This window comes from Ziziphus jujuba, chromosome 6 (genome assembly GCF_031755915.1).
Source record: "Ziziphus jujuba cultivar Dongzao chromosome 6, ASM3175591v1".
Lineage (NCBI taxonomy): Eukaryota > Viridiplantae > Streptophyta > Magnoliopsida > Rosales > Rhamnaceae > Ziziphus > Ziziphus jujuba.
Window position 1 is genome coordinate 9,724,312 of NC_083384.1, and position 27,241 is coordinate 9,751,552.

General features: G+C 30.7%; 2 protein-coding genes across 6 annotated transcripts; one reads left to right on the top strand and one right to left on the bottom strand.

Annotated features, from left to right (window-relative positions):
- Positions 1 to 6,636: 6,636 nt before the first annotated feature.
- On the top strand, positions 6,637 to 19,601 carry LOC125419100 (uncharacterized). Of its 5 annotated transcripts, none has more exons than XM_060818478.1 (4): positions 6,637 to 6,887; positions 7,063 to 7,140; positions 15,698 to 15,806; positions 19,256 to 19,601. In XM_060818478.1, exons 1-4 carry the CDS (start codon positions 6,823 to 6,825, stop codon positions 19,430 to 19,432), a joined length of 429 nt encoding a protein of 142 aa, XP_060674461.1. In that variant the 5' UTR covers positions 6,637 to 6,822; the 3' UTR covers positions 19,433 to 19,601. The 5 variants fall into 5 exon arrangements, 4 of the variants coding, with proteins under 4 accessions (XP_060674461.1, XP_060674462.1, XP_048320228.1 ...); XM_060818479.1 differs by having other exon boundaries at positions 6,664 to 6,887; positions 7,063 to 7,135; XM_048464271.1 differs by lacking the exon at positions 19,256 to 19,601 and adding an exon at positions 16,017 to 16,275 and having other exon boundaries at positions 6,669 to 6,887.
- On the bottom strand, positions 8,929 to 14,481 carry LOC107409493 (protein DETOXIFICATION 53). The gene is made up of 2 exons (XM_048464269.2): positions 12,531 to 14,481; positions 8,929 to 10,503 (listed from the first exon to the last, which is right to left on the bottom strand). Exons 1-2 carry the CDS (start codon positions 12,729 to 12,731, stop codon positions 9,076 to 9,078), a joined length of 1,629 nt encoding a protein of 542 aa, XP_048320226.1. The 5' UTR covers positions 12,732 to 14,481; the 3' UTR covers positions 8,929 to 9,075.
- Positions 19,602 to 27,241: the final 7,640 nt, after the last annotated feature.

The window sequence follows — 27,241 nt, forward strand, 5'->3', positions numbered from 1 at the left end:
TACAATACAGCTTTTATCCTATAATAAAATACAATTAAGTCATGCTCTTAATTTCATTTACGCCATGAATCTTTGTTTAAAACTACATGAAATGGTCAAAAGTTTAATTTGATGACGATGAGCAATGTACAACGAATCATCGTAGAAGGAGGAAAGAAAGTGAAAATTACAAATTCAATAGAAAAAAAAATTATAATGCTGTTCATTAGAATAATAATAGATCCAGGTCAAAAAATATACATACAGCGAGAGTCATTGGTTCAAATCCAATAGTAGGTAAAACCGGCCGAAAGCACCTTGAATGGCGTGAGCCGCATGCGGGGAGACCCGCACGTACGGTTTTTAGGGGGATCTGGTCGAAAGACCGGCCGGTGCCCACCCGACTAGAGGAACTGAGAAATTAATAGAGTACAAAACTTATCTTCAAGCTTTACCTTATTCTGATCGTTCAGAGGGCGATCGCGGAGTCACTGAATGAAGTCCTCTGTTTCTTTCGGAGGTGCTGACCCGCAGCGAGGCAGAGATGACTAAGTGACATATGGAATATGGGGACGACAACAGCATGTCGTAGAAGGAGATAACAGGTGGAGCCAACGACCCACTAAAACTAATGTATCTACAACTACATCCCCGAGTGGCAGTCAAACGGGGGCGTGAATGCAAGATGCCAGCGGAATGATCGGCCGGACAGAGACTAGGGCTGTTAATTTTTTAATAAGAATTAAAATTGATATTTTAATTGTGGACAATTAAAGAAGTTAAAATGAACATTTTAAAAGTTAGTATTTTGTTACTTCACCAAAATAACTGCCAAAAAATGTATATTCTTATATAATTAGAATTTTAAAATTTTACTAAATATTTAAAAGAATAAATTTTTTAAAATTTAATTTTAATATTTATTTGATATAGCTTATAAAATTAATTATTTAAAAAAAAATTCATAATAGGTTTTTTTTAAAAAATTATTAAGAAGCTGATATATATTTGGTTATAAATAAAAAAATATATTAATATTTATAAATTTTTTAATAAATATTAAAAAATAGTTTTTTTTAAATAATGTTTTTAAAACAATATACAAAAAATTTATTTATTTTTTTCAAAGTATTAGTTCAAATGGTAAAGCATTTTTGGATAGTTTATCATTAATCAAAGAAATATATGTTTTTGTAAACAAATGTTTATTAATTATTATCTAATATTTTTAAAAAAGAAATTTTAACTATTAAAAAATGCTTTTCAAAAAAAATATATATATATATATATAAATCAAACAGACTTGTGAAGTATCAAAGTCAATCTTATGCGGAGTCTAATTTGAAGACAATGAGCAATGTACGACCGAATTATCGTAGAAGTTAGTGGCTGAAAGTGAAGATACAATAAACTAAGGGAGTTACTTTGCAAATATAAATAAGTACTATTGAGAGGAAAAAGACGTAAAAGTCACAAATGGCTTTCCAATCAAATTAATAAATGGCACTACTTTTTGGGAAGAAGTAATGGCTCGTGGCACGTGACTTTCTGGCATATGGTATTGGGGTTTGGGGGAGTGTTTTGGAAAATAGGAGAGCGACTACGGTTGGGGGAGTTGAGGGACCACACTTGCCTGCTTTTGTCACCATTATAAGAAATTGGAACTTTCTTTCTAATCTTAATCAGTTGCCCACTCAATTTTCTTCTTTGTTGTGACATGTCAGTTGAAAAAATGTAAATGGATACATGGCCCCACATGGTCCATCACCATCCGATTGGAACAAGAGCATCAAAATTCTGACTTCCTCGTGGAAGACCTCCATTTCTCTGATTTTGAGCTTTTGCTCCTTCTCCTTCTTCTTTTACCCACCAAAAATAAAAGAAAATATTAAAAAAAAACATAAAAGGAATTAATAAAATAATATCTAAAAATATTTTTTAATTTAAAATGTTGTATAGCAGATTTCCAATTTCCAATCTCCAATTTATTTTATATTACTGGAATCTTTAAAATAATTTAAACTTAATAATAGAATGTTTAAAAAAATTAAAATAACTATTCTTTTATTGATAAGTTAATCAATTTTTTCTCATATTATTTGTAAATTGAGGGTTAATTAATTTTTTCTTCTCATATTATTTGTAAATTGAGAATTAATTAATTTTTTCAATTTCTAAACCTTTTATTAAATTGATACAAATAAATTATAAATTGAATATCTAACGTGCAATGGTTTTTAAATTTGAAAGCTTAATTTTGTAAATTAGATCCTTTTCAACATGGATATGAAAAATTAAAACTATCATTTGATGAGAAAGTAATAAGTTGCCTAAGGTGATCTCTTAAATATTTACCCAAAAAAGGTAGTCTCTTAAATGGACTATTTATCTCGCAATTTCAGTCCTTGTTTTAATAGATGATGATTAGAATAAATATATCTATAAATATCTAAGTTGATAATTTTAAGTGCTTATAATAAACTTTTATTAAAAAAATTAAAAAAAAATGGCAATTTGAGGGGTTGAGGTTTGTCCACCCATTATGGAATTTTTTATTTTATTTTATTTTTGGGTAATAGCTCCATTATCAATCTTGGGCGTGAAATAGTCAAAATATCTTGTACTACTGGCTTCAGTAACATCTTACATGACACCTGAATCACCAAAATATATATATATATATATATATATATATCTCAGTTGTACCTGAATAATTACCAAAAAAAAAATCTCATACGCACTTGAATGACATCCAAAATCAGTAGTACTATTCTGTCAGGAAAAATGTAATCAGTAGTACCAAAGATAAAGAAGACGTAGTACTTTCTGGCAAGCCAAAGGAGCCACGTCACCGTGGTCACGTGACTATAACGATACTGGTTCAAAAGTTTAAACTCAATAATACAAGCCTCATTATGCGAGATAATAAACAACCAAAAGCTCATTTTTTGTTTTTTTTTTTTTTAAAAAAAAAAAAAAAACACTTCCGAGCATTTTGGTAGAAAAACATGTTTATATTGAAGTAAACGTTTTTATTTTTGACAAGTTGCAATAACACATACTGAATCTAGAAGTAGCATATGCTCTCGAATATAATATAAGATTACAATTCAATAGCATTATTTTCAAAAGCTCCATAAGCAATAATTTTTATACTTTTTTATTCTTTTTTTTATTATGTATAATAATTTTTCTTCGTTATCCAAATTCATCCAATTATAAATTAAAATATTAAAATTTTAATGAAATTAATCAGTAATATACTAAGAAGATCTCTTCTTATATCCATTGAATATTACTGGATTTATATAATTACACTGGATTGTATTTTAAAAATCAAATTTGAATTATTGATGAGATAAGTGCTTGCAATGATATGACTTGATGAGAAATTGACAAATATAAAATATTATACAAATATAATATGTTATTAAGTAATAAATTTATGTTGTTTTTTTCAAATAACAAGAAGCTAGTTTTACACACTAACACATGTGTGTTAGTGTGTACAGTATTTATTTCATTTTAATTAATTACACTATTACGCACTAAACAAGTATTCTATCTATCCCTTTTTTCCATCCATTTTAATTCATCATATTGACTTTCAAAAAATAATAATAATAATAATAATAATGGGTAACATTGACTTTCATTTAATCTCACCTGCAACGATAAATAAGAATTGTACTACATATTTCGTCTGAGATATATAAATTTTGAAAACTTAGGGCCCCTAACGAGGGTCAATGGTTATCACTTCGGTGGGCGTGCCGATTGATGAAGCTTGGCTTCCTTATGGCTTTTGAGCTTCCCATTTCAAAGTGGCAAATTTGCTTTTACTTTTAAAGGCCAAAGGCATGCTCAATTTGCTTTGTGCAATGAACTTTTTTCTATACATATTTTTTTTGCTTGATTTGTGCATTGACCTTTGTGTACTAATTCAACTATCCTTAGATAAAAACACCCCTATAAAATGGGTTAATGGTGGAGTTTTAAAGGCTAATTAATATAAAATATAAGATCAGGCAATCAAAGTCTTAGTGGGATATGGAATTCCATACCATTCTTTTTGTAGCATTTTAAATATTGAGAAAAAGAAAACCCTGTTGGGAAATGATTAACTTTTTCCATTGCTTGTACTTGGAATAGATAATACTTTTACTAAAAAGGACAATTTGACAAAACTTCATTCTTAAGTAGTGTCTTTATCTTCACCAAAGAAAAAAAAGCAGTGTGTTTATCATATTATATTTTATATATGTATAAACATAAGTAAACAACAAAGCAAATTACTAACAATTATAAAAGAAAAATAAAAAAGAAAAAGCTCTGAAATAAACACTAAAAAACCTATTTATCATAAAAATCAACAACTCTGACTTAGTCAAATTACCATCAATTGGCAATTCAAAAACGAAATTTTCCATGTATTAGCCTATTTTGTGGAGTGGGGATTCTCGTCTTCCCGTTATAAAAAATAATAATAATAATAATAATAATATTTTTTTAAAAATATATTATACATTCATAAAATTTATTCACAATTATTAATATAATTATATTTCAGTATAAAAGAATTATATAAAAATATAAATATAAAATATATTTTATTAATAATATATATATAAATAGGACAAAAATATAATCTGACATTAATTCCGATTTGGATATGGAGTTTTTACCTCGTTTCCACCCCGATTTCCCGTTTAATCTGGAATTTTCCAATCCCATGGAAATCATGAAATGGAGAATATTAGGGGCTGACTGAAAATTAGATGGAATTTAAAGGTGCAAAATATAAATAGTTAGATCATGGAGTGAAGATAAATGAGGGCTCCATTTGTAATAGATGGAGCAAAACTTCGGTCATTCAGTTGAGAGGTCATCCAACGAGAGAAAAAGAGAGATGCCACGTGTGGAGCTATAATTGACAATAAATGTATAAATGAAAATGTTTATGTAGTGGGGATAATGGGTTCCGTGAACCGTGGGATAAGGTAGTTATACATATTACTTGTATATATATATATATATATATATGTTTCAGAACGACATTTAAAAAAAAAAAAGAGTGGAAAGAGAAAGGTTGGCCTTTATATATGCGTATGCCCAAAACGCTAAATATATATATTATATTATTTTATAAATAAAAATATAGCTAGTGGAAGACATGTCGGCAACAATCTTCTTCTACAGCTTAAGGACCCACCACTGACGTGACCATCTCCGTGGAGAAAAATGCGACCCTTTCTTTATTTTGCCTCATTGTCTATACATTAAAAAAAAAAAAAGAAAAAGGAAAAATACATATCAACTTCTTGTGGGTTCCATTTGGTTCTTGTCTTTGTTGTTGTCTTTTTTTTTTTAAAAAAAAAAAAAATCAAAGAAAGTTTTTTCTTGGATTTTCATATGGATATGCATGGTATGGATAATTTCATTGGTTGTTGATGTTAATAAATTGATATTAAATAATTTATTGAAAATGGATTTTTTTTTTTCACATGACTAAAAAATGCGGAATTCTGTTTTTCAGATTGACACAGTTTAGCAATAATTTTTTTTTTTTGTTTTTAATGTTCGTCGATCATAGCATAAATTGATATATTACCTGCAGATCTCTATTGGTGGGAAATTAAGTAGCATTTTTTCTATGAAATAAGGATCATTTAGAGGGCACTAGCGAGGTGGCTTGTTGTTTGTCAAATATTATTTAAATGTTGTTTTGGTTTATTAAAATACATAGATATACGTTTAAATGTCAATAATTGAAGAGTTTGGTTTTTCTCGCTTGGTTGGTTGGCATAGAAGAACACTGTGGACGGCGATATGTCCATTTAATCTATACATAACCTTTTGATGGCTAATATTACAAGGGTAAAAAAGAGACCCCATTGATCATTGTTCTTAGAAATGATCTTCATTTTGTTATATATATTTTGGTATAACGCTTTGTTATGTTTTTAAAACATATATATTTGTTCTGTTTGCTGTCTAATAAAGTTTTGCATTCCTTATAAAAAAAAAAATAAAAAATTCAGATAACATTTTAAGTGATACTCACTACATGGACTTTGTTAAATTAACGTCACCATTCTTTATCTAAAACAATAATTCATATATAGAAAATGATGACAAAGTTTAGTTAAATTTTACCAATTTTCTTAATAAAAATTTTTCTTTATGATTTTAACTTTATATTTTCTGTGTCAAAATTTTTTAAAACAATATTATAGAAGTTAATTTTGTGTTTTAAAGAATTTTTTTCCCCTAAAAGTAATGGATTCATATTTGTAAAGAGTCAGACTTATTGTGCATCATGAGGAAAAGTTGAAAAACAAATAAAATGTTCGCGAAAAATATACATATTTCTTAATACATATTAAATTAGAAGCTAGAGATTTTAATATGGTTTTGGAAAATCACATAATTAAAAAATGTGCCAAAAAAAAAAAGAAAAGAAAAGAAAAAAGGTGGAAAAAGAGGTGAAAAAAAGGAAAAAGAAAAGGAATTATATTATTGGGGAAAAAGTGAGTCGATTGAAAACTTCTCATTTGATAAAGTTGTGAAAAAAAATAAAAAAAAAAGAATAATAATGCACATGATGGAATTTGACCAAACTTTGGTGGCCACTTTGTAAATTGGTGTTCAACTTTCAATTTAAATATGTAATTATTATTTGTTTGGTAAATAATTTATTTTTATTAATAGATCTCGGTAGAGTGTTTTTTTTGTTTTTTTTTTTGGGAGAAAATATTCGGGTAGAGTGCAGGTGCACTTTGCTTTGCGTAACCACTAGATCAATGTTGGTTCTGATCGCAATCCGACGGCTACAAAAGCATCATGTTTTCCAAGTTGAACCTCCCCATTTTTGCTGGATTTCTGTTTTTCTGGCGGGTGGTTTTTGGGTATGTCTCTCTTTAGTCTTTACTCACTCCACACCTTAGAAGCAGATCTAAACGGCGACCACACAGTTATTTCCTTCGGTTTCTTCTTTTTCACTTGCTTTATATTGAAATTTCTTTTTCAATATCAAAAGGAACTGATTTTGTTTTTGCTTTTTAATTTCGTTTTTTGCTTCAGCGGGGTTGAATTAGTTGCAGTAAATTCCCATCTGGTTTTCACAATCCAGTTTCTGAATTCCGAAGTAAATGAGGTACGGTACGGATATCTACTTTTTAATTTTTGGATATTAATTATTAAACAGTTCTATCGCATCGGTGGTTTTTTATGTTTGAATTACGATTTTGATTTTTTGACGTCGAACACTGTAAATTTTCCACCGAGTAAACACAAAAAAAAAAAAAAAAAGAAAAAAAAAAGAGGTTGGTGATAAATTTGGGGCTAAATTAATATTATACAAACAAAAAACATGCAAATTAATACATAAAGCTGTTTAAAAATACGAGAGGATTGGTATATAAGCCTTTAGATTCTCTCCCTAGGGATGATGATGATAGATTATAGATTGAAAAAATTTCGGTTCTGGTTCTGCACTGGCTGTGAAAGAAAATTTTCTTTTCTTCAAATTTTATATATAATTTATTGTAGTTGAGCAATTAAGCAATGATTCAATAAGAACAAACTCTTCGGGCTCTACCAGTTGAAATCTTTCTTGAACTACTTACGAGAGTTCTTCAAAAACCTCAATAGGTGTTATTTGCAGATTAGAACTGGTCTTTGAGATGAAAATCCCATGCAAGACATTGTTTCGTTATTCCCTTTCTTTTAAAATTTGATTAAGTTGACGTGCCTAATTCGAAAAGTTTTTGAATTACTCATTGATTTGTTGGGGATAATTGAATGCTTGATGCATTGGGACCTTTTAATTAGGCGAAAAGTCCCTTTCGTTACCTTCCGTTTTCAGTATCGACTAGATTTGTGTTTTGTGAACTTCCATCTCGGATTTTATTCAGCCTAACTCTATGAAGAGTCATGATGTGTCAGACATTGCCTTACTAGTCTGCATATGGATGGGTCTCTAACAGTATCAATGTGACTTGAAAACGTATATGCCTAAAATTGCAGAAAAGGAATTCGAAGACGAGATAAAATCCATCTAGTCTTCTGAAACCTGTCTTCGGTGTATGCTTTGCTGCATAATTTTGCCAAATTTCTTGTTTAGTGCAAATCTTGTCGTAGTAGAGAATAGAGAGACATCTATTGATTCATGATCCCCAGGTACCCCAGATCAACCTTAACCAACCTTCTAGCATTTCTAGGTTGTTACTTGTAACTTGGTAGCTACTGCTTTTGGCACTTTAGGAACCTGAATGCTATATATATATCAGACAAATTAGTCAACATGATACGTATACTCATACAAGCAACACCAGAGTTGGGCCCTTCTTTCCAATTGATCATAAGACTATTTTTTCATATGAGTTGGATATCTCCTTTTACCTGCCCACCAAAACAAGATAACAGCAAAAATATTTTTGAGGACACAAGTAGGAGAAAAATCATTCCAGTGACATGATTAGTGAACAAAACTGGAAGTTGAAAGGAACTGAGTTCATGATCTCCCTTAATGGTCCATTTCCGGTTGTTCCCGTTTAGCTGGTGAATCTGTTATCAGGATTCAATTGCTCTGGTAAATCAATATGTCATTAGTAAGGGACTATCTTCATGTTTATCATAAAAGAAGGATTTTTTTTTCTTCATATATATATATATATATATATTAATAAATTTTTCCCCTCAGTTTTCTCAAGTTGGAGTCTTAACTTATTTGATGGAAGTCTGCCGGTTTAATGGGGAATGTCTTTTGGGATTAAATATCTGCAATCTAGGAAGAGAGAATGTATCATTTATTTCCAAGGAAAAAATATGCTATGTAGGGAAAAGAATGAACTACGAAGTAAAAGAATGCCCTACTTCCTAGATGATGTATTAACAGTACATTTAATGAGTCATGACTGAGTAATCTGATTTTTGTTTTGTTTTCAGCATCACAACCGTAAGAAAATAATAAGAGAAAAAAGAAAAGACCCTCCAATTTCTCCACAAGGGAATGATTCTTCCTTTTGTGCTGTAACTTCTCCTTGATACTCTTGTGAAAAGAGGTTGCAATAGACCCACTTAGATTCTTGAAACTTAGACATCATCACTGGTAAGTAGGCCACTTTCTTCGTCGTTGTTGTTGTCCTCTTCTTCTCTCTCCCTCTCTTTACCTTCTCCAACTGAAGTCAGCTCTGCGGCTCGCCTGCTTTGGTGCTTCCAATCTGTTCGAAGTAATGTGTACAGCAGCATAGACAGACAAGAAAACTGAGCCGATAGTAGCCCAATCCAAAGCCCCAGAAAACCAATTTTGAACGAGAAAGTTGCAATAATAGCAACTGGCAATCCAACGACGTAAAATGCAAACAAGTTTATTCTGGCACCGAGATTAGGACGTGCAGTACCTGTTAAGACTCCACAGGCTGCTGTTTGTGGAGTGTTGCAGAGTTCACACAGTCCCAGCACTGGCAGTGCCGTTGAAATTAAATCAAGAATCTGTTGTTCATCTGTGTACAACTTTCCCCACGACTTCCTCATCACTGTCATGAAAATGAAGGCTGAGAGTCCAAACGCAAATGCCACTGTGAGCCCTATTATGGTTGTCCACTGGGCACGGCTTGGTTGCCCAGCGCCCAAGGCATGGCCAACTCGTGTTGTCAAGCCGGCACTTAAAGAAATTGGGAACACATACAACAGCCCTGTTGTTTGAATCAGGATGCCCATCGCCGCCACACTGGCCTGTGGATTGCTCAATAAACCGCAGAGAAACAGCATAATCTCATACCACCACCATTCCAAGCACACCGAGACACAGCTTGGAAGTGATAAACTCAGCAATGGTTTCCAGTCTTGAAAGGCTGAGAGAATTGTAATGCCATGCCAAGGTTTCAAAGGTTTACTAGAGACTGCTAGATAAATCACCAACCCAACATCTAAGTTCAAAGTGTTGAAAGCAAGAGCCAATGCTACCCCTTCCACACCCAATTTCATGTATGTCACCAGGAAGTAGTTGATCGGGAGGTGAAGGATAGCAGAGCAAGTGGCGGCGATGGTTAGAGGAACAGTCAAGCCTTGAGTTCTTAAGAAGATCCTTAATGGATGGAGATGAGCTTGAGCTAGCAATTCTGGAATGGAAAAAAACATGTAAACCTTGGCTACTTTTGTGATTTCTGGGTCCTGACCCAGCCATATAAAGATGGTTTCAACATTCAACCATAAGATTGAAATGGGTAGAGAAACGAGTAGAAGGAGACAGAGAGTTTTCTGGAAAGTTTGGCTGATAACTGACCATCTTTTTGCTCCATAAGCTTGGCAACATATCGGGTCCATACCCGTGGCGAGGCCTCTGAGGATAGAGTTGCCGGTGATGTTTCCAAACCCAAGTGCCAATGAACCTCCGGCTAGCTCTATTTTCCCTAGACGACCCAAGAAGAGCATGGAAATAATGGACCTGGAGTATATAAGCAGGGTTGTCATTATTATGGGACATGCAATCTTCACTAATGATCGCATCTCTTCGCTCACCTGCATGAGATTCACGTTGTCTGCATTGTCAAGTAACACATACAGGTTGCTACTATTCCTTAATTTAGTTAACAAATTGCACAATACATAATGAATCTATCACTAAGATTCTACAGACCCACAGAGAAATTGCGAAAAACAAAGAAAATAACATGGTAATATCCCAGAAAATTGGTCAGAATCTTATATTACTAAGTAAGCAAAATCCCAGTGCGACTTAGGTAGATGCTTACATTACAAAAAACGCTGCCGTTTCTTGATTGAATAATGAAGCATAATTTGGATGTTTGTATATTTATTTCCTTTCCGACAATCAAGTGAAAATGTTAAAGAAATGAAGTAGTGGGTGAATTGGGTCAGATCTATTTTTTGAGTATTATCTTCCCCAAAAGTCAAGCCACTATAAAAAGAGAATGCTAACCCCTTTTTCCGGTTTTCCCAAAAGAATCTAGAGCTTCCATGCATAATGAATCCTGTATAATGTTGATTCAACATATAACGCATAATTTTTGGCCATTTGATATTCTGGAGTCAAGCTCTTGCAATTCTGAATTAGAGAAGATAAAATAAAATAAAATAAAAGATTTTTTTTTTCTTTTTTTAACATATCAAGTTAAAATAACAATATCCAATGTCTTTATGAGTTTCATTATGGTGGGTCAAATATAAAAATACATGAAAGATAACATTTTCTTACATTAACGTATTCTTTACCCCAATAATTGTCGGAATTCGATCCATTTATTAAGTTAAATGGGAAAATAAAGAAAAGTGGGTCAGCAGGATTCGCTGAAGAGTACGTTGACCTATTTCAAATTTTCAATTTCAACAAAATCTGAATCAATCACTCAGAGGATATTCCTTTCCTGGCCTTTCGGCCTGAGATTGAGGGAATGATCTGAGCTAATGCTAGGGGCAAGGTCTATCAAAAAATGGCTGGGGTATAATCCTTCTTACCATTACATACCCAAATCTTTTACACCATCAGCTTTAACATATATAGTTTTGCAATTAAAATGGTGCATACTTATGGTATCCAAAAATTAAAAAAAAATAAAAAAATAAAAATTCATGCACTGCAGATTACATGTTATCTATTATTCGGTTGTATGTAATAATGTGTTCGATAATTTAGTTGTGTATGAGTTTTATAGTAAAATTTTATATACATTACATATAACTTTTATGTATATTAGACGTGTCTTCCAATGTTAAGATTACAGGTAATTTAGATAATCTATCTCAAAAATTAAATATGTGGGAAAAAAATATATGTATAATTAAGCATCAGCCCATTATGTATATATATATATATATATGGTGGAGTGGGAACTTTCATCCACGGAAGCTGAATATGCAATTTGTGTAGTGTATGGGCTGTGGAAAGTAGGTAGTAGTTCTCTCTGTAAAGAAATGGAGGCATCTTTACTATCATGTTCTTATTAAAAAAGAAAAAAAGAAAAAAAGAAACAAAGAGAAATGGAGAATCTCTTCCACAGCTCTGCTTTGGCAATAAAAATTGAAAACCTCAGACTCTTAAAAGCCTTAACCTACGGAAGGTCCAGCTCAAAGTATAGGTATATCATATATAATGTAAAATTCGAAATGCTAAGCTTAATTACTTGGTCAAAACGAAATCAATAATAATACTGAAAAACAGCAAGTTTTAGCAACTCAAAACTTTTGTTAAATTGGGTATCAATGTATGATGCAAATCAAAGCTTATTTGATTCCTATATAGAGCATATAAGATTTGTAAATAAACATGGAAAAGAAGACTTTTTATTCCTTTTATTAGCACCAAAACAGAAAATTTCTTTTTAACTTTCCTTTTGTCAGTTTCATTCCTTAGTTATGTCAATTGGCTCAGTGAAAAAGTCAAAAAAAAAAACAAAAGCAAAACACATAACAAAAAATTGTTATTCCTTCCTAGTACCTCAATAGAGACAACATAGGAAGTTTTATTTATTTATTGTTTTGGACATGTAAGGTTGATCATATAAGACGAGAAAGAGTGAATAACATACCTCACTAAGTGGTAGTGTTCGGAGAAAACTATCGGCCGGTAAATAGCGTTGAAGAAAACCTTGAACATTGAAGCCGCCTGCGCCGACTTGTTCATGATCTCTAGCTCTCATTTTGTCTTCATGGTAATCTTCACCACCATCCTTTGGAATCAAAAGCTCTCGGCCATTTATAATTCCTCGAGATTCAGTACCAGGGCACATGTTTATCCGAGTTTTGCCCCAGAGACAGAAAAACAAACACAAAAAAAGTACAACAATGGACCAGTTCCAGAGACGGCTTGTCCAATATTGGGGTCCGAGGGAGGATTAAACTAACTCGCTATACATATAAATATATATACCATATACATTAACCAAAACTATACATATATATATATATATATATAAACATATTTATACTATGTATGTATAAATATATAGATGGTGTATTTTTATTTAAAGATTTGTTAGCATTAAAAAAATGACATTTTTTTCATTCCGTACCTTTTTATATATTCAAAGCCCGAAAGCCGAATACCTGTGTTTCTTTGACGGTATTGGTGTTGGATGCCGCTATTGTTTTCTTCTCGGCTATGGTACTTGAAAATATTATTGCCGAGAAAGAATGAAAGATATAGATCACAAAGCATTGGAACATGGAAAAACAATTGGAACAAAACAAAAGCCTTCAAAAACCTACTTATCCCTAGGTCCTGAAATATATACTATGCCTAATGAAATAGTGGAAAGAGGATCGCTATCTGCTCCGTGCCCACTTTTGTATTTTTATTTTTATTTTTTTGTTTTAAATTTAAAAAAAAAATTATTTGATAAATTATATATGCATTTGTTTATTTTCTTGCCATGTCTTGAAATGCCAATTACATAAAAAGAATTGAGACATAATTAGTGGACAAACAAAGTGATGGTAAATTAATTAAGACCCCTTTTTTTTTTTTTTCTTTCTGATTTGGAAGTAAATAAATTAGTAATTTAGTATAATAATATAATATTGCCACCAAGGGAGGGAACCATTGATTATGGGTTGTCTTTTCTTACCTTAGGATGCATTTTTATAGCTAATTAGGTAAGTGATAGATTTGAAAACTTTTTGGGACTGTTTTTGAATTTCTATTTCCACAGTTTTGTGAGAGGACCGGGGCTGAAAAATTCCATCTTTAATTTTTTGTAGGATTTGGGAAGTGATTGATGAGCATTTGTAGACAGAATCTAGGGTTTAATTTCCCAGGGAAAATATATATATATATATATATATATACAAATGTATGTATGAATAGGATGGTAGACTATGCTTGATGGTCGAGAATTTCTCAAAATCTTTTTTTTTCAAAATTATTATATTTTGTCGATCACTTTAAGTAATTAATATAGAAAGTAAAACTTTACAGGGTTGAGGCGAAGTAGTAGCTTCCGGCTATATTTATATTCTCTCTTTTTTACTTCATTGGCTGGATTACATTTTAGTAGTACTTTCCCTATACCCAAAAGGGTTTCAGCAACCTGCTCATGCTCAATTATTTACATGAAACTTATGCTCAATTATTTACTCTTCATGTCTCCCAGACAATCAAACCCTTTTTTTTTTTTTTTTTTTTGGTGGTTTTGTTTTGTTTTAAACGGCAAACTATTTCATTGTCTCACTTTTAAATTGGGAGTCCAAATTATTGATCCCTAGCTGACCTAACTTCAAAGGTGACTATTTTGTGGACCCCCCCCCTGTAAAACTTAGCGGTGCTATAAAAAAGGAACTAATAAGAGAGGAAAAACAATAGTTGCTGTTTATTGAAGAGACTACAAAGAGATAAGAATAATATATATTCTGATCATGAGGAATCAATTCCGTTGAATTTTTATGCTCTTTTATTTCTCTTATTGTTGCAATTTGGAAATTGGGTTCTGTTGGGTGCTTGGGGACAGACCATATAGATATATGCATGTATAGTTTTTCTCGTGAAAAATCTTGGACAAAATTTATTCAGAATTTATTCTATTAGTGATAATAATATTGTAAAATATATCATATTGTCCATACTAGAATGAATCCATTCCTAATAGATTTTTAGAATGAGAGAAAGGCTATATATATCCTTATCTTTTTGGAGATCTACATGCTTGTGGTTTTGCCTCAATTACCAAACCACCAGGAAAACAAATTTCAATTAAATGACGTTTTCCCCTTTCTATAATGTTTTGTCTCAAAGCTTGGAAACACCATGGATTTGTTCAATTAGGACCCTTCTATCATTGGAATACTGCTATATATATATATATATATATATATATATATATATATATATGTTTATTCATAAAAGACCAATTATCAACTCCATCGCATTGACTTGAAAAAAAGAAAAAGAAAAGGTAACATACACACGCACATATTACGTATCTATGATCTATCTATCTACCTGTCTGTATACAATAAATTGAATTATTGGATAGTCTGGCTGTATGTGCGTATGCAATACGGTGCATATATATTATATACATATTTTATCTTTAACATTAGCTTCACTTAAATAAGCGTTTACAAAGAGAAAATTGTTTATGTTTATAGAGTTATAAACCGAAAGAAAATGCTTTTTAAAATAAAAAAATAAATAAATATTTTGGATATTTTAAAACTATCATTAAACGGTAAAATGCAGCTTTAATGTATATAATAATAATTTAAAGGAGGCTTGTATAATTTTTTTCCTATTGAACACTACAAGAATTAAGCATCCTAGCTTTCTTGGCAGCACTTCTAACATGCCAAGAAGCAAATATTTCCCAAATATTATAATCACTTACCTTCTACTTAACAATACTGCAGTCTTTGGGGGCTTGAACAGGGTGAAGATTTATTATTAATTTAACAATCCGAGGTTTTCATTTAATTTTTTTGTAGATGGTATATGCAGTCACGTGATAGTGTTCTTCCTCAGAAACAATATTGTTTGCTTAATTAGTCGACCGTACGTACAACTTCTGAAGGGGAATTAAATGAAATAATTAATGCAACATATAAATATATAATCACATTAAGCATCTAATAATATTGGTCATCTGGGCCGGCAATATATACATGCATGTGAATTGTGATATTCCTTATTCCATTTTGATCATGCAGTATTTTTTCTCTACCATGTTGATCCATTTGGCATGTTTATTTGCTCTTTTTAAAGGATTTCTATACCAAGTTGGAAGAGAAAAAGGCTAGCTTGGAGATCAATATATCACATGGTTCCCCAACAACAAAAAGGAGGATTGGCAACTGGTGCATTGCAGAGATTGGTATGATGCTAGGCTGTTAATTAATTCCTTCATCACCCACAATGCATGCGCAAAAACACGAAATTGAATATATATATATATATATATGTATATATAAATATAATATATGATATATATATAATATATAGTTACAATCTCAGGCCCCTATAAAATATAGTTTACAGAGAGAAGAGAACATAATATTTTCTTATCAAGTTGTTATAATCGAAGGTACAATCTCAACTGATGGGAATGATTCTCCCACGCATTCAGAAGAATGGGAGCAATTTTGGTCTTCACCATCACCACCATGTGCATGCTACTTGTCTTATTTACACTATCTTACACTGTCTTCAATATTTATTGTAATCTTTGTTTCCCTTTTATTTATTTTTGCTTTTTCTTTTTTCCCTTTTTTTAATGCGAATATTTGTTTCTTATTTTAGGTTATATCAATAGCTTATTAAGTGATATTTGTTTCATTATCGAAGATATTAGTTTAACGAAAATAAACTATTCAACAATTATGTTTGCGGATTCAGAAGTCATAATTTGAGTTTTAGCAAGCCTAATTGTTATTTTGGAAGATTCTATACCGCGGTGTCGCGTCACCTAGAACTTTTGATTTGATGCCTATGGTTCAACGAAGAGGTATTTTTTTTTTTGGCAAAAAGTTGTACATGTCTCCCCAATATAAGTTAGAGTCAGGTTCTAATTAAACAAAAAAAAAAAAAAAAAAAAAAGAAGCGAAAAACAAAATTCAAGTGATGGACATGTCAAGTGGGATAAGTCAATCATCTTAGTAAGTTTGGTTTAGTAATAAAATTATTAATAATATTTTTGTGAATTTGATGAGACTTAGATGAAATATTTTTTCTTTTAGTTTAAAATAATTGTAATCTTGTAAAAAAAAAAAAAATTACAGCAACCTCTTAGATATATTCTTGGTATTAAACTTGTGTTATTCATATTATTTACTTGAGGGATCCAATTTTTCAATTCTCTTTTTTATTTTTATTTTTTATTATTATCTCGAATCCTACCCATCAATACATCACATCATTATTTAAAACATTAAAAGAGATATAAAAAAAATATTTTAATATGGGATAAAAATTCTATTATTGATCATTTAAGCAATAATTAAATGAGAAAACAAACGAGGGATTAATAAGAACTATTTTGACATTATGGATCGAAAATTTGGACAAATTTGGTATTAAACTTGTGCCTATTGCTTTCCAGTGCCATTTTCTTTTAGTAGAAAACCTTTTTCTTTGTCGTGTGATTGCTCCCTATTGTCACTTTCGAAGGTGGCTCTTGCATGATCTCATAAGCTTTGAATCCCATTTATGCCATAGGTCTTAGCTGTATGTACGATCAACCTTTTTCATTTATGGACTTGATTGACTAAGCAAAACCAGAATTGGCAAAAAAGAATATTTCCGATCTCTCTTTCCTGCTCTCTTGTCCTATTTTTTAATTAATTAATTATTACTTTCTATTTTTATATGAGCGCACGAAATTTTTGTTCAAAAATGCCGTACCAAACACACACACACACACACATAAAATAATAAAAAAGGAAAAGCTCGGTGGAGCACCTTCAACATAATCTATCACTTAATTTCATGAAACTGAAGCTTTTTTAGTGCTTTAGTTTTTCTTTTATTATTTATATATATATCTTTAATAATGATAAAATCGAACGAAATAATGCTATTTTATTTTTGATTTTTTTGATTTATTATTATTATTTTTTGGTTGCAATGACCGAATAATGCTATTGGGTTTGGAAGTATATTTGTAGTAAACTCCTAACCCTCTTTTCTTCCCTAGCCGTCTTTTCAATTTTGCAAAAGTGATACCGAGCATGTTTTTTGTATTTATTTATTTACTCCAAAGCTGATGCATAAAAAAATGGTAGGGTTAGAACTTCAATTATTTGTGGTTCCTATACAAAATGATGAATGCCTCTGCTTGTGTCTCCTTTTTGTCACACAATTGCCTGAACTGTTAGGTACAATGAAGTTCATAAGTTTAATTGGATATCTTAAAGAGACCATTTTCAATTGGTCTGCAAAAACAGATTGGGGGTATTATACTATTTACTTTGGGTCCAATGAGAATTAGTTGCCACTAAACCTCTGTCCAACTTAATCATGGTGCCAACAAGTCCTAACTCAGCCCCTTTTATAGGCAGCTTGCCATCAAATCCTGACAGGTTATTGATTACCCATCACAATCTATATTTAGTTTCTACTTTTATGTCAAAGTTTTTTTTTTTTTTTTTTTTTTTTTTTTTTGGTGGGAGATAAAACCATCTTTTGAGTGTTGGTTGTGCATCGTTAGTTTACCCTTCAATAAAAAAAGAAAAAAAAGAAGAAAAAAAAAGGAAGTCTAAAAAGAAGTCTCTGGCGTGTGCTTTTTCTGTAATGGTTTATTGCTCTCCTTTTTATATATATTCTTCCATGTTCAACTACTGGTAACTTTGCTTTATTAATTCGGACTCCAAACTTTGATTCAGTACTCGTTTCTATAAACTTTTAGAGCCTTTTAATTTGGGTGTAAAACTTTTTTTGATTGTGTCCCATGACATAAGCTTGTTCAAACTGTAGGTACAGTTCCTACTTTTTCCCATTGATTAATTTATCTCCTTTTGTGATTGTGAATCTGTGAGAAAAGACACATCTATAATGGGTGATTTGTTTAGATTATATATTAAATTCTACAATTGATGTTACACTTAACAAGAAATTTGTCAGTGCAACTTACTTTTTAATTACCTCAGATTAAAGGATTTGTGACGGAAGACATAATTATGTGTGAGAAAATTGATGCAACCTTATCCTACCGCAAATTCGTGATTAAGATGTTATTATATCATAAAATTTTAGTTATAATGACAATAGAACTTTAGTGGTGATTATTATGTTAGTATATATGTTCATCCTCTTAACCAGGATTATTTATTTAATACACTTTTTAGATTCTTTGATGATGACTGATGATAATCATGACCAAGTCTTCTGTAGTGGAGGCGGCCAATATTAATTCTTGAAGTATAAAAGATAAAAGAAAAGAAAAAAAAAAGAAAAAGAAAAAAAGAAAGTAAAGCCGGTGAATTAATAAGTAATTACTATTTATAATATTCCTACACTATATATATATATATATATATGTTTTTAAGCTGAGAATAATATTCCAATACTAATTAACCCTTTTTTTGGGGGTTAGTAGCTAGCTTTCGGCTGTAAAGTTGCATTAATAATTGACAGTAATAAACCATATACACTGCACCAGAAAATGGTATAGTTACAAAGTTTAATTTGAACTTCCAAACATGCACCTATTACATGGAAATTAATAGAAATTAACTAGGTGAATTAGAGCTAAGAGTTTCCAATTAATAGTGAAGGTTGATTAATTTGTTAATTAAATCAAATTATTAATGAAAAAAAAAATTGCAGGCGTGCACATTCTCATCACGTTCCAAAACAGTCGGGACCAGTGGGACTACCAGCAGACTAATTTTAGGAACCCCCCACGCCCTCATTTGTACGAATATGCGCGGTCGGACCAACCAAAGCTTATGCATATGCACCACTCTCTCAACTTGCCAATTTTGTAAATCCATTCTATTATAATTATTATTATTTTTATATTTCTCTAACCTTTTCGAGTTAATTCCTGTTTTCTACTGTTAATTGGTTGCTTTTTTTTTCTTTTTTCTTTACCTTTTACTTTTTGTTTAATCTGTAGAAAGAATTGTACTTATACGTCATATATATATATATATATATATTATATTCTCTCTCTCTCTCTCTCTCTCTTAAATTTTTTTTTTCCCCCCCCTAAGTTCTAAACTTTGGTCATCTAATTAACTTTTGGGTTTGTGAACTTGTTCGCGAAGGAGATTTCCATCACGATGATTAGCACTATTTGCTTTAACAATTGGGTTTAGCAGAGAAGCAGCTTACCATGGTGCTGAGTGAGAGGATGGAGGAAAAAATTGTTTTTAGAATATTTATAAATATATACGTAGGTGTTAATTAATTTATATTCTTACCAGGAAAAAAAAAAGGTGTTAATTTATTTATATTATCACTTCAGATAAAGTGGTGATCATATGAACGTGGAGCTTTGTATTATTTTTTTTTTTGGGATAAATAGTGGAGCTTTGTATTTGCCGTTTCACGCAGCTTGTCTTCATCATATTTGACACTTACATTGTTATTTTTTTCCTTTATGTGGACTTGTACTAGGGATAACATTTTCTACTCCTAGTACTCCATAGCATGCAATTATCACATTAATTAAAAAATGATGAAATAATAAATATATAATGAAAGTAAGATATATTTATGAGAAGAAAAGAATGAGAGAAAAAGAAAGAGAATATGGAGCAGTGAGAAGAGGAAGAAGAAAATTAAATTTCTTATTAGTTTGGTATTGGTAGGAGCAAAGGTGGAGGAGGGACATATAGACTCATAACACGACTTGGAATCCTCCAAAATCCCATTAAATTTTTAATTTTCTAACATTGGAAGGACAAAGGAATTAATGCTTTCTAACACTAAACGATCAGGGAAAAGACATTAATTAATTTGTTTTTCTATATTCTAATGTGCAAGTGAAATGATAACTTACTTCTTATTTTTCATCATTTTTTTTTTTAATTCTAAAAGTGTTCTTTACTTAAATATTTTCATTCCTATCAAACATTACACTTTTTCTATTTTCTTTTTAGTAGGACTGTGATTAATTTTTAATTTAATGGGGAGAAGGTATATCCCAAATTTATGATCTCAAAGATATAAATGTAAGAAGTATATTACTAAACCTTATTTGTTCTATCAAAATACACTCATCATGCTAAATAAAGAAATATGATAAAGGTTTTACTCATGGAGCATCAATCTACATTTTTTGTTTCTATTATTATTATTATTCTCCTTCAATTTCATGTGTGTTGTATAAAATTGAATTAAATGTAAATCTATAAGATGGTCTGTTTACAAATCCAATTACAGATAAAGATAACATTACACAATTTCACTCTGAAACTTTCTATCAGCAAACCACTAATAGTACCATTCTTACTTATAAGAATTCTATAGGATGATAACAAAAAAACAAAAGTAGTAGTAGTTGAAGAAATATAATTGGATTAATTTACAAGTGGTTTTCTGTTTTTAGTGTACCATGAATCTGAATAGTGGGGACCAACCAATTCCCCAACATCCACCCATTAGCCAACTATCTAATATACATATATATCTTATAAATATTAAAATATGTTCTTTATATTATTATTTTGGTCCCTTTAAACATTTGGTCCGTGGGTCATCCCATTGATGCTAAGCCAAAAAATAAAAATAAAATTAAAAATGTTTGGGGATGTAGGAAAAGGGGTTGTTTGGAATTGTTTATAATCTGATCATCAAGGGGCACAAACTGTTGAGAGACAACTCCAAATTCTGCCTTGCACTAATCCAGCAACACCTGTCCATGTCAAATTTTGGGTAACAAACCCTTCTAATCTTTTGGATTTATATATCAATTCCTTGTTTATGATTTTTGCTAGCTCCCACATCTACCAACCAATCTTTAAGTTGGGGCCTCTATGCAAATTATGTTTATATATACATCATATCTACTTTATACACATAATTATTATTTTGTTGGGTCCTGACTTTGCTTGGAAAATTCTAATGCTGCTGCCCATACACATACGGGTTTTGTTTTTTGTCTCTGTCTCTGTCTTTGTTTTTCCTTTTGTTTTCAAAACAATAAGAAATTTTGTTTATATATATGTATTCTAAATTATATTTTATAGCCATGTGACATACATAGGATTGGACGGTATACTTCCCATAAAATAGTAATATGAATTTTGACTTAAATTTTGCATAAGGTTTTTAATTCTTGTATTTATTTTTAATTTTTTAGAATTTATAAATTCAAGGCCATTGTTATTAACAAAAATGTAGCACTCCAATAGGATCAATTAAAGTTGGGCTTGAAGTCCATTTAGTCCATTGGGTTGTTGGGCTAAGGCCCACCATCAATTGGATATTGTATCAATCCAATTATGGACCCTCTTATTAGTCTTCTAATTATAATCTTTTTCTGGTTTTTTGGTAAATAGCCTTCTAATCATAATCGATTACACCTTTTCTTACTAAAGGGTAAAGTCTAATTTCTTTAATTATTTCTTATGGGAAGAGGCATCGAATTTCCCAATAAATTGGAAAAGGTAAATATAAATTTTGATTTCAATGCGAAGAAAAATTATATTATATATATATATATATAAAAATTTTGATTTGGTTCCAATTACTAGGTGGCAAAATTTCATTGAAATTTGCTCAGTAATATGCACGCATTACTCTGTAATATCCCCCACGTACAAAAGCCAACTCAACCCAGTTTCTATTTGTTACGTTCAAAAAAAAAAAAAAATTGTTGGTAAAAAAAGAAAAACCACGAAAATTAAGGAATCAAAGAACTGAAAATTAATACATCATATATTCAAAATTATTAAAAATTGATACACTTATGGAACAACTGAGAAAGAATCAAACTAAATTGAAGCAGCCTATATACTTTTTGTTACTAAAAAGTTCTACGAAAATTAAGGAACTAAAAAATTGAAAATTATCATATAATTCAAAATCATTAAAAATAAAAATAAAAATGATACACTTATGAAAGAATAAAAAAAAAGTAGAGCTAGCCTATAAATTAGGGGTCAATGTGCTGATGTTGAAGTTGAGGAGATTCAATAAGCCTTCAAATAATTGTGTGGAGCAACCGAGCGTTATGGGATTGTCTATGGCAGTCATATTCTCATCCTTGAACTGATTGAGCAATGCCTTACACATTATTTCCGACAAGAACGCCACCGGAACCACATATTTTTTCCGATCATCGCCGATGTAAATTGGAAGAAATCCTGGTGGAACCATCGCTTTGGCTCTTCTTCTTCTCTTGGTGATATTTTGGACTGAGCCACGCTTCAAGCCTAGCTTTGCTAAGAGAGAACGCAAACTACACATCATGATTATGGAAGGCCTGGAATGTATACTCAAAAATCTAAACAATAAGAATGTTGGTGCTGAAGTGAGGGCAAATATTATTACTATGTAAATCTGTAAATATATACAGCCGAGGAGGGGTAAATTAGTAGCGTATGTGGATTTACTTATAATTCTAAAAAGTCTTTTGGGTTATAGTAACTTTCCTAATTACAACATTCCTATCCACTTTATTTATATATGTATGGTAATGGTTTCTAATTTCGGTTTAAGGAATATCAACCATTGCGTACTTGTAATTGGATTAGCATAATAGTTTCTAATGTCGGTTTAAGGAATATCAACTATTAGGTACTTGTAATTGGATTGACTGAACTCCACGTCATAACTCATTTAATAAAAAAATCTTGAAATAAATTTTTTTATTTTTTCGATCTCCTGCCTGAAATAAATAATTATTGATTTGCTATAATAATTATTATTATTATTCCACATTCGGGGGCTAATGGGTTTAAGATAAAAACAAGGGCAAATCTTTATAATTTATGTGTGTGGAAATTTTAATAAAATTATTATTTTTTTGTTTTTGCAAGACATTCAGGTTTTGGACTTGCCCACCAAGTCCCACTAATTATTATTTATTTTTTTGAAAGATTATTGTTGCTATTATTAATATCAAGTGGATTTAGTTTAGTTGATAAGTTATGTATGATTAAGATATTATGAAATTATATATTTGAGATAGTGGATATATAAGGGAAAAATTGTTGCAATCATAAAAGAAAATATTATTAATATTATTGTTATTATAAACTTAACTTTGCGATACCTTTATTTTTAATTGGGTGGTTTTTTGACACAACCAAATCTGCTATCCCCACTGCCTTTTTATATATAATATCAAAAACTCCTTCTGACTCTTTTTTTTTTTTTTTTAATTGGTTACCCAGTTTTCTTTAGGATTAGGTTTCTTCTCATAGCCCACCGTAGAAGACTGGTAGCAAATCTCTGTAATAGATATAATTACGGTTGGTTCTTTTTTAGTGATGACTATTGAGTTTTTATTTGTCATTAGCATTTGCAGTGGAGGAATTTTGCACCTATCTTGTCTCTTATGGCGTGGCCAAATATATTATAGTCTATGGTGGTTGCAAGGAGGAGATTATATCCCAATGGAAAAGTTTAAATAAAGATTGAAATAAAAATTGTTGCCCATGGCTAAATTATGACGCCAAAGAGAAGATATGTTGATGAAGATGAGACCTTTAGAAATCCCATAAAGAGAAAAGTAAAATTAGTCAAAATTTTCAAAAAAAAGAAAAAGGTTTGTAAGTAATTTTACATTCCTTGGCAGCTTGAGTAGCAATTTTCACCACCGCAAAAAGATGCATCCCTTCTAATTTGTTGGATGTTAGCGGAAATATAACACTCTATATGATACTTCACTTGGGCTTGCCCACACCAAATTTGCCAGAAAGTCCATCTAGCCCAGTGAATTTTGGGCTGAAGGCCCACCTTTAATTGGATATTAGACAATCCAATCTATTACTCTTCTTATTTGTCTTCTAATCATGGTTGACTGTACATTTCCTTATTAAATTTTTTTTATTTGGTTCCAATTACTAGGTGGCAAAATTTCATTGGACATCACCTGGTGACATGCCCACGTTCAAAAGCCAACTCAACCCAGTTTCTATTTTAGGAAAGCAACTTCAATTGCAAATTCCCTATCAAAATCCAAATAGAACAAGAACACTGCCTTCCCTCCATCCAATCATGCAAGCAAAGATTTGATTGGGAAAAAAAAAAAAAAATTGAGAAATAAAGAACTGAAGTTTATACACCATGTATTCAAAATCAATATTACATACTTGTGATTAAAAACCAGTAATTAAAGAAAGAATAAACAAAAAGTAGCCTATATGCAACTTGTATCAAGCTCACTTCATGTTGACAAGATTCAATATCCCTTCGAAGAATTGCGTTGTGCAACCTATCGTGATGGGTTTGTTGACTAAAGTCATATTCTCATCCTTAAACTGATTGAGTAAAGCCTTAAATATTGTTTCTGATAAAATCTCAATCGGAATCACAAACCTTTTTTGATCATCGCCCACATAAACTGGAAAATATCCCTCTGGGACCATCTTTTTGTCTCTTCTGTTCTTGCTGGTATCTTGAGCTGAGCCGCACTTTAACCCCAACTTTGCCATGAAAGAACGCAAACCACGCATGATGATTATGGAAAGCTTGGACTACTCGGAAAACTCTAAACCAATTAAGAATGTTGGTGTAATGGAAAATATTATTACTAGTTACTACGTAAAACATATAGATACATAGCTGAGCAGAGGAGGTGAGGCAGAGTCTACGGAATTATAATTCTAAAGGGATTTGTTTTTGGTCTTTTGTCAGAATTCTAATAGGATTTTGGTTGCAGTAATTAATTTCCTTGCACTTCACTTCTCCTACTAAAAATAAAACGTAAATATATATATATATATATATATATATTATGTATATATTATTACTTAAAAAAAGGCTTGCAACATGTATTATTGTCCAAGAAATTAACTACGACTGCCCACCACAAGGACCTCGAACTAGTAACTTAAAAGTAAACCAAACAAAAATGTGAAAAAATAAAACCATCTAGTATTGTAATAAATGCCAAAAAAAAAAAAAAGTAAAAATATAAAACAAAAATAATACAAATAAATAAATAAAGCAATTTGGCACTCATAATTTACGGGGTTCGCAAGATTTATGGCTTGTCACTAATTGGGCATATTCAATTTCAATCCTATTACTTTCCTACTTCTATAATTGGTGCTAAGAAAGAAAAGAAGCACAAGTCAGAATGAGGATCATTGGAATTTACAGAACCAGGTGGTTTCCCTCCACTTGTAAAAACACAATTCTTATATCAATGAGCGAAACTGATAATGTTTCTACATTAATTCCATTAACCAGAATGCATTTAGTTCAACATTCATGAAGTTCACGTTCTTTGAAAATTAATAACAAGTGCATTCAATCATTCAGGGTCAGAACTAATGGAAGTTTGGAGAAAATTACATATATATTCTTTGGGATTAGATTTTATGCACAACTACCATTACTATATTCTGCTTCTCTATAAATACACAGGAGCAAACCGGTATAAAATCATGTAATAACTCCCTTCAATCAGTTTCCTTTCGTTGCAGGAAGACAGACTTTTACAGCAGAAGCAGACAATCTCTTATGAAGCTCTTGAGGGTTTTATCATTCAACCTTTGCACCCCTGCAACAGGGCATGCTGCTTTCTGCAAGTCTCCTCCAAAAACCTGTAGAGAATTGAAATCCCCCTCATATCGGGTCATAAGTTAATTAATAAAAAAGATCTTGAAATAAATAATTATTGATTAGTTATTATTATTATTTGAAAAGATATTGATTATTATTATTATTATTATTATTATTTTACTGGGCAAGATATGTAGGTTTTGGAATCGTTGTTAATTCAAACCAGTGATGAAAATATCGATATTAACGAAAATATCAAATGTACAATTTTATGGAAATATCGATGAAAATGTCTATAAAATTATAAAAATTGTAAATATTTAATTTAAAATATATATTTTTATATATGAGATAATTAATAAAATAAAATAATATAAAAATATAATAATTAAAATACAATGATAATAAAATAATCTATATATATAGTATATTACTATACTAACAATGTATATGAAATTGATTATCTATTCGTATTTTGATAACAAAAATCACAATTTCACACTGTAAAAATAGAAAATAAATAAATCTTTTTAATAATAAATACAAAGAATTATCTAAAGCTACCTAATAAATTTTGTAAAGCTACAATTTAGAAGTTTTATATATTTTATCTTTTTGAAAATTAAAATTGATTTGTGTATTAGGAATTGATGATAATAATTATTTTTTAAATTTAGATTAATTTAATCTTCTTAACTAAATTAAAATTTTGCATCTCCATTCCCAATATATTAGGTGTAAAAAACCAATTTATTAAAAAATAAATAAAAATTACATATAAAATTTTATTAAACAAAATAATCGAGTTACCAAACACAAACCCAAGCCAAAAAAAACAAAAATTATAGTAAAAAATATAAAAAACAGAAAAGGAAAAACACACTCTTCGGGCTAGCGGGAGCAGGCATGTGGGGCACACATCAAGTCTATCTATTAATGGGCTAGGGGAAGTAGGCACCCGGAGCACACATCAAGTCCAATTAATAAGTTACCTCACAAAAGTAACAAAGCACAAACCAACTTTACCCAAAAAAAAAAAAAAAAAGACAAAGCACAAGCCAAAATAATAATAAAAAAAAAAAAATAAAACGAAAGAAAAAGAAAACTAACCCAACGTATCTCTCTCCC

Coding starts and splice junctions, on each gene's coding strand:
- LOC125419100 (XM_048464270.2), top strand. CDS start 6,823: ATGTTTTCCAAGTTGAACCTCCCCATTTTTGCTGGATTTCTGTTTTTC. Junction 7,136..15,697: donor TGAATTCCGAAGTAAATGAG/GTACGGTACGGA, acceptor CTCTTTTTAAAG/GATTTCTATACCAAGTTGGA. Junction 15,807..16,016: donor CTGGTGCATTGCAGAGATTG/GTATGATGCTAG, acceptor TTATAATCGAAG/GTACAATCTCAACTGATGGG.
- LOC107409493 (XM_048464269.2), bottom strand. CDS start 12,731: ATGTGCCCTGGTACTGAATCTCGAGGAATTATAAATGGCCGAGAGCTT. Junction 10,504..12,530: donor GAACACTACCACTTAGTGAG/GTATGTTATTCA, acceptor AATCTCATGCAG/GTGAGCGAAGAGATGCGATC.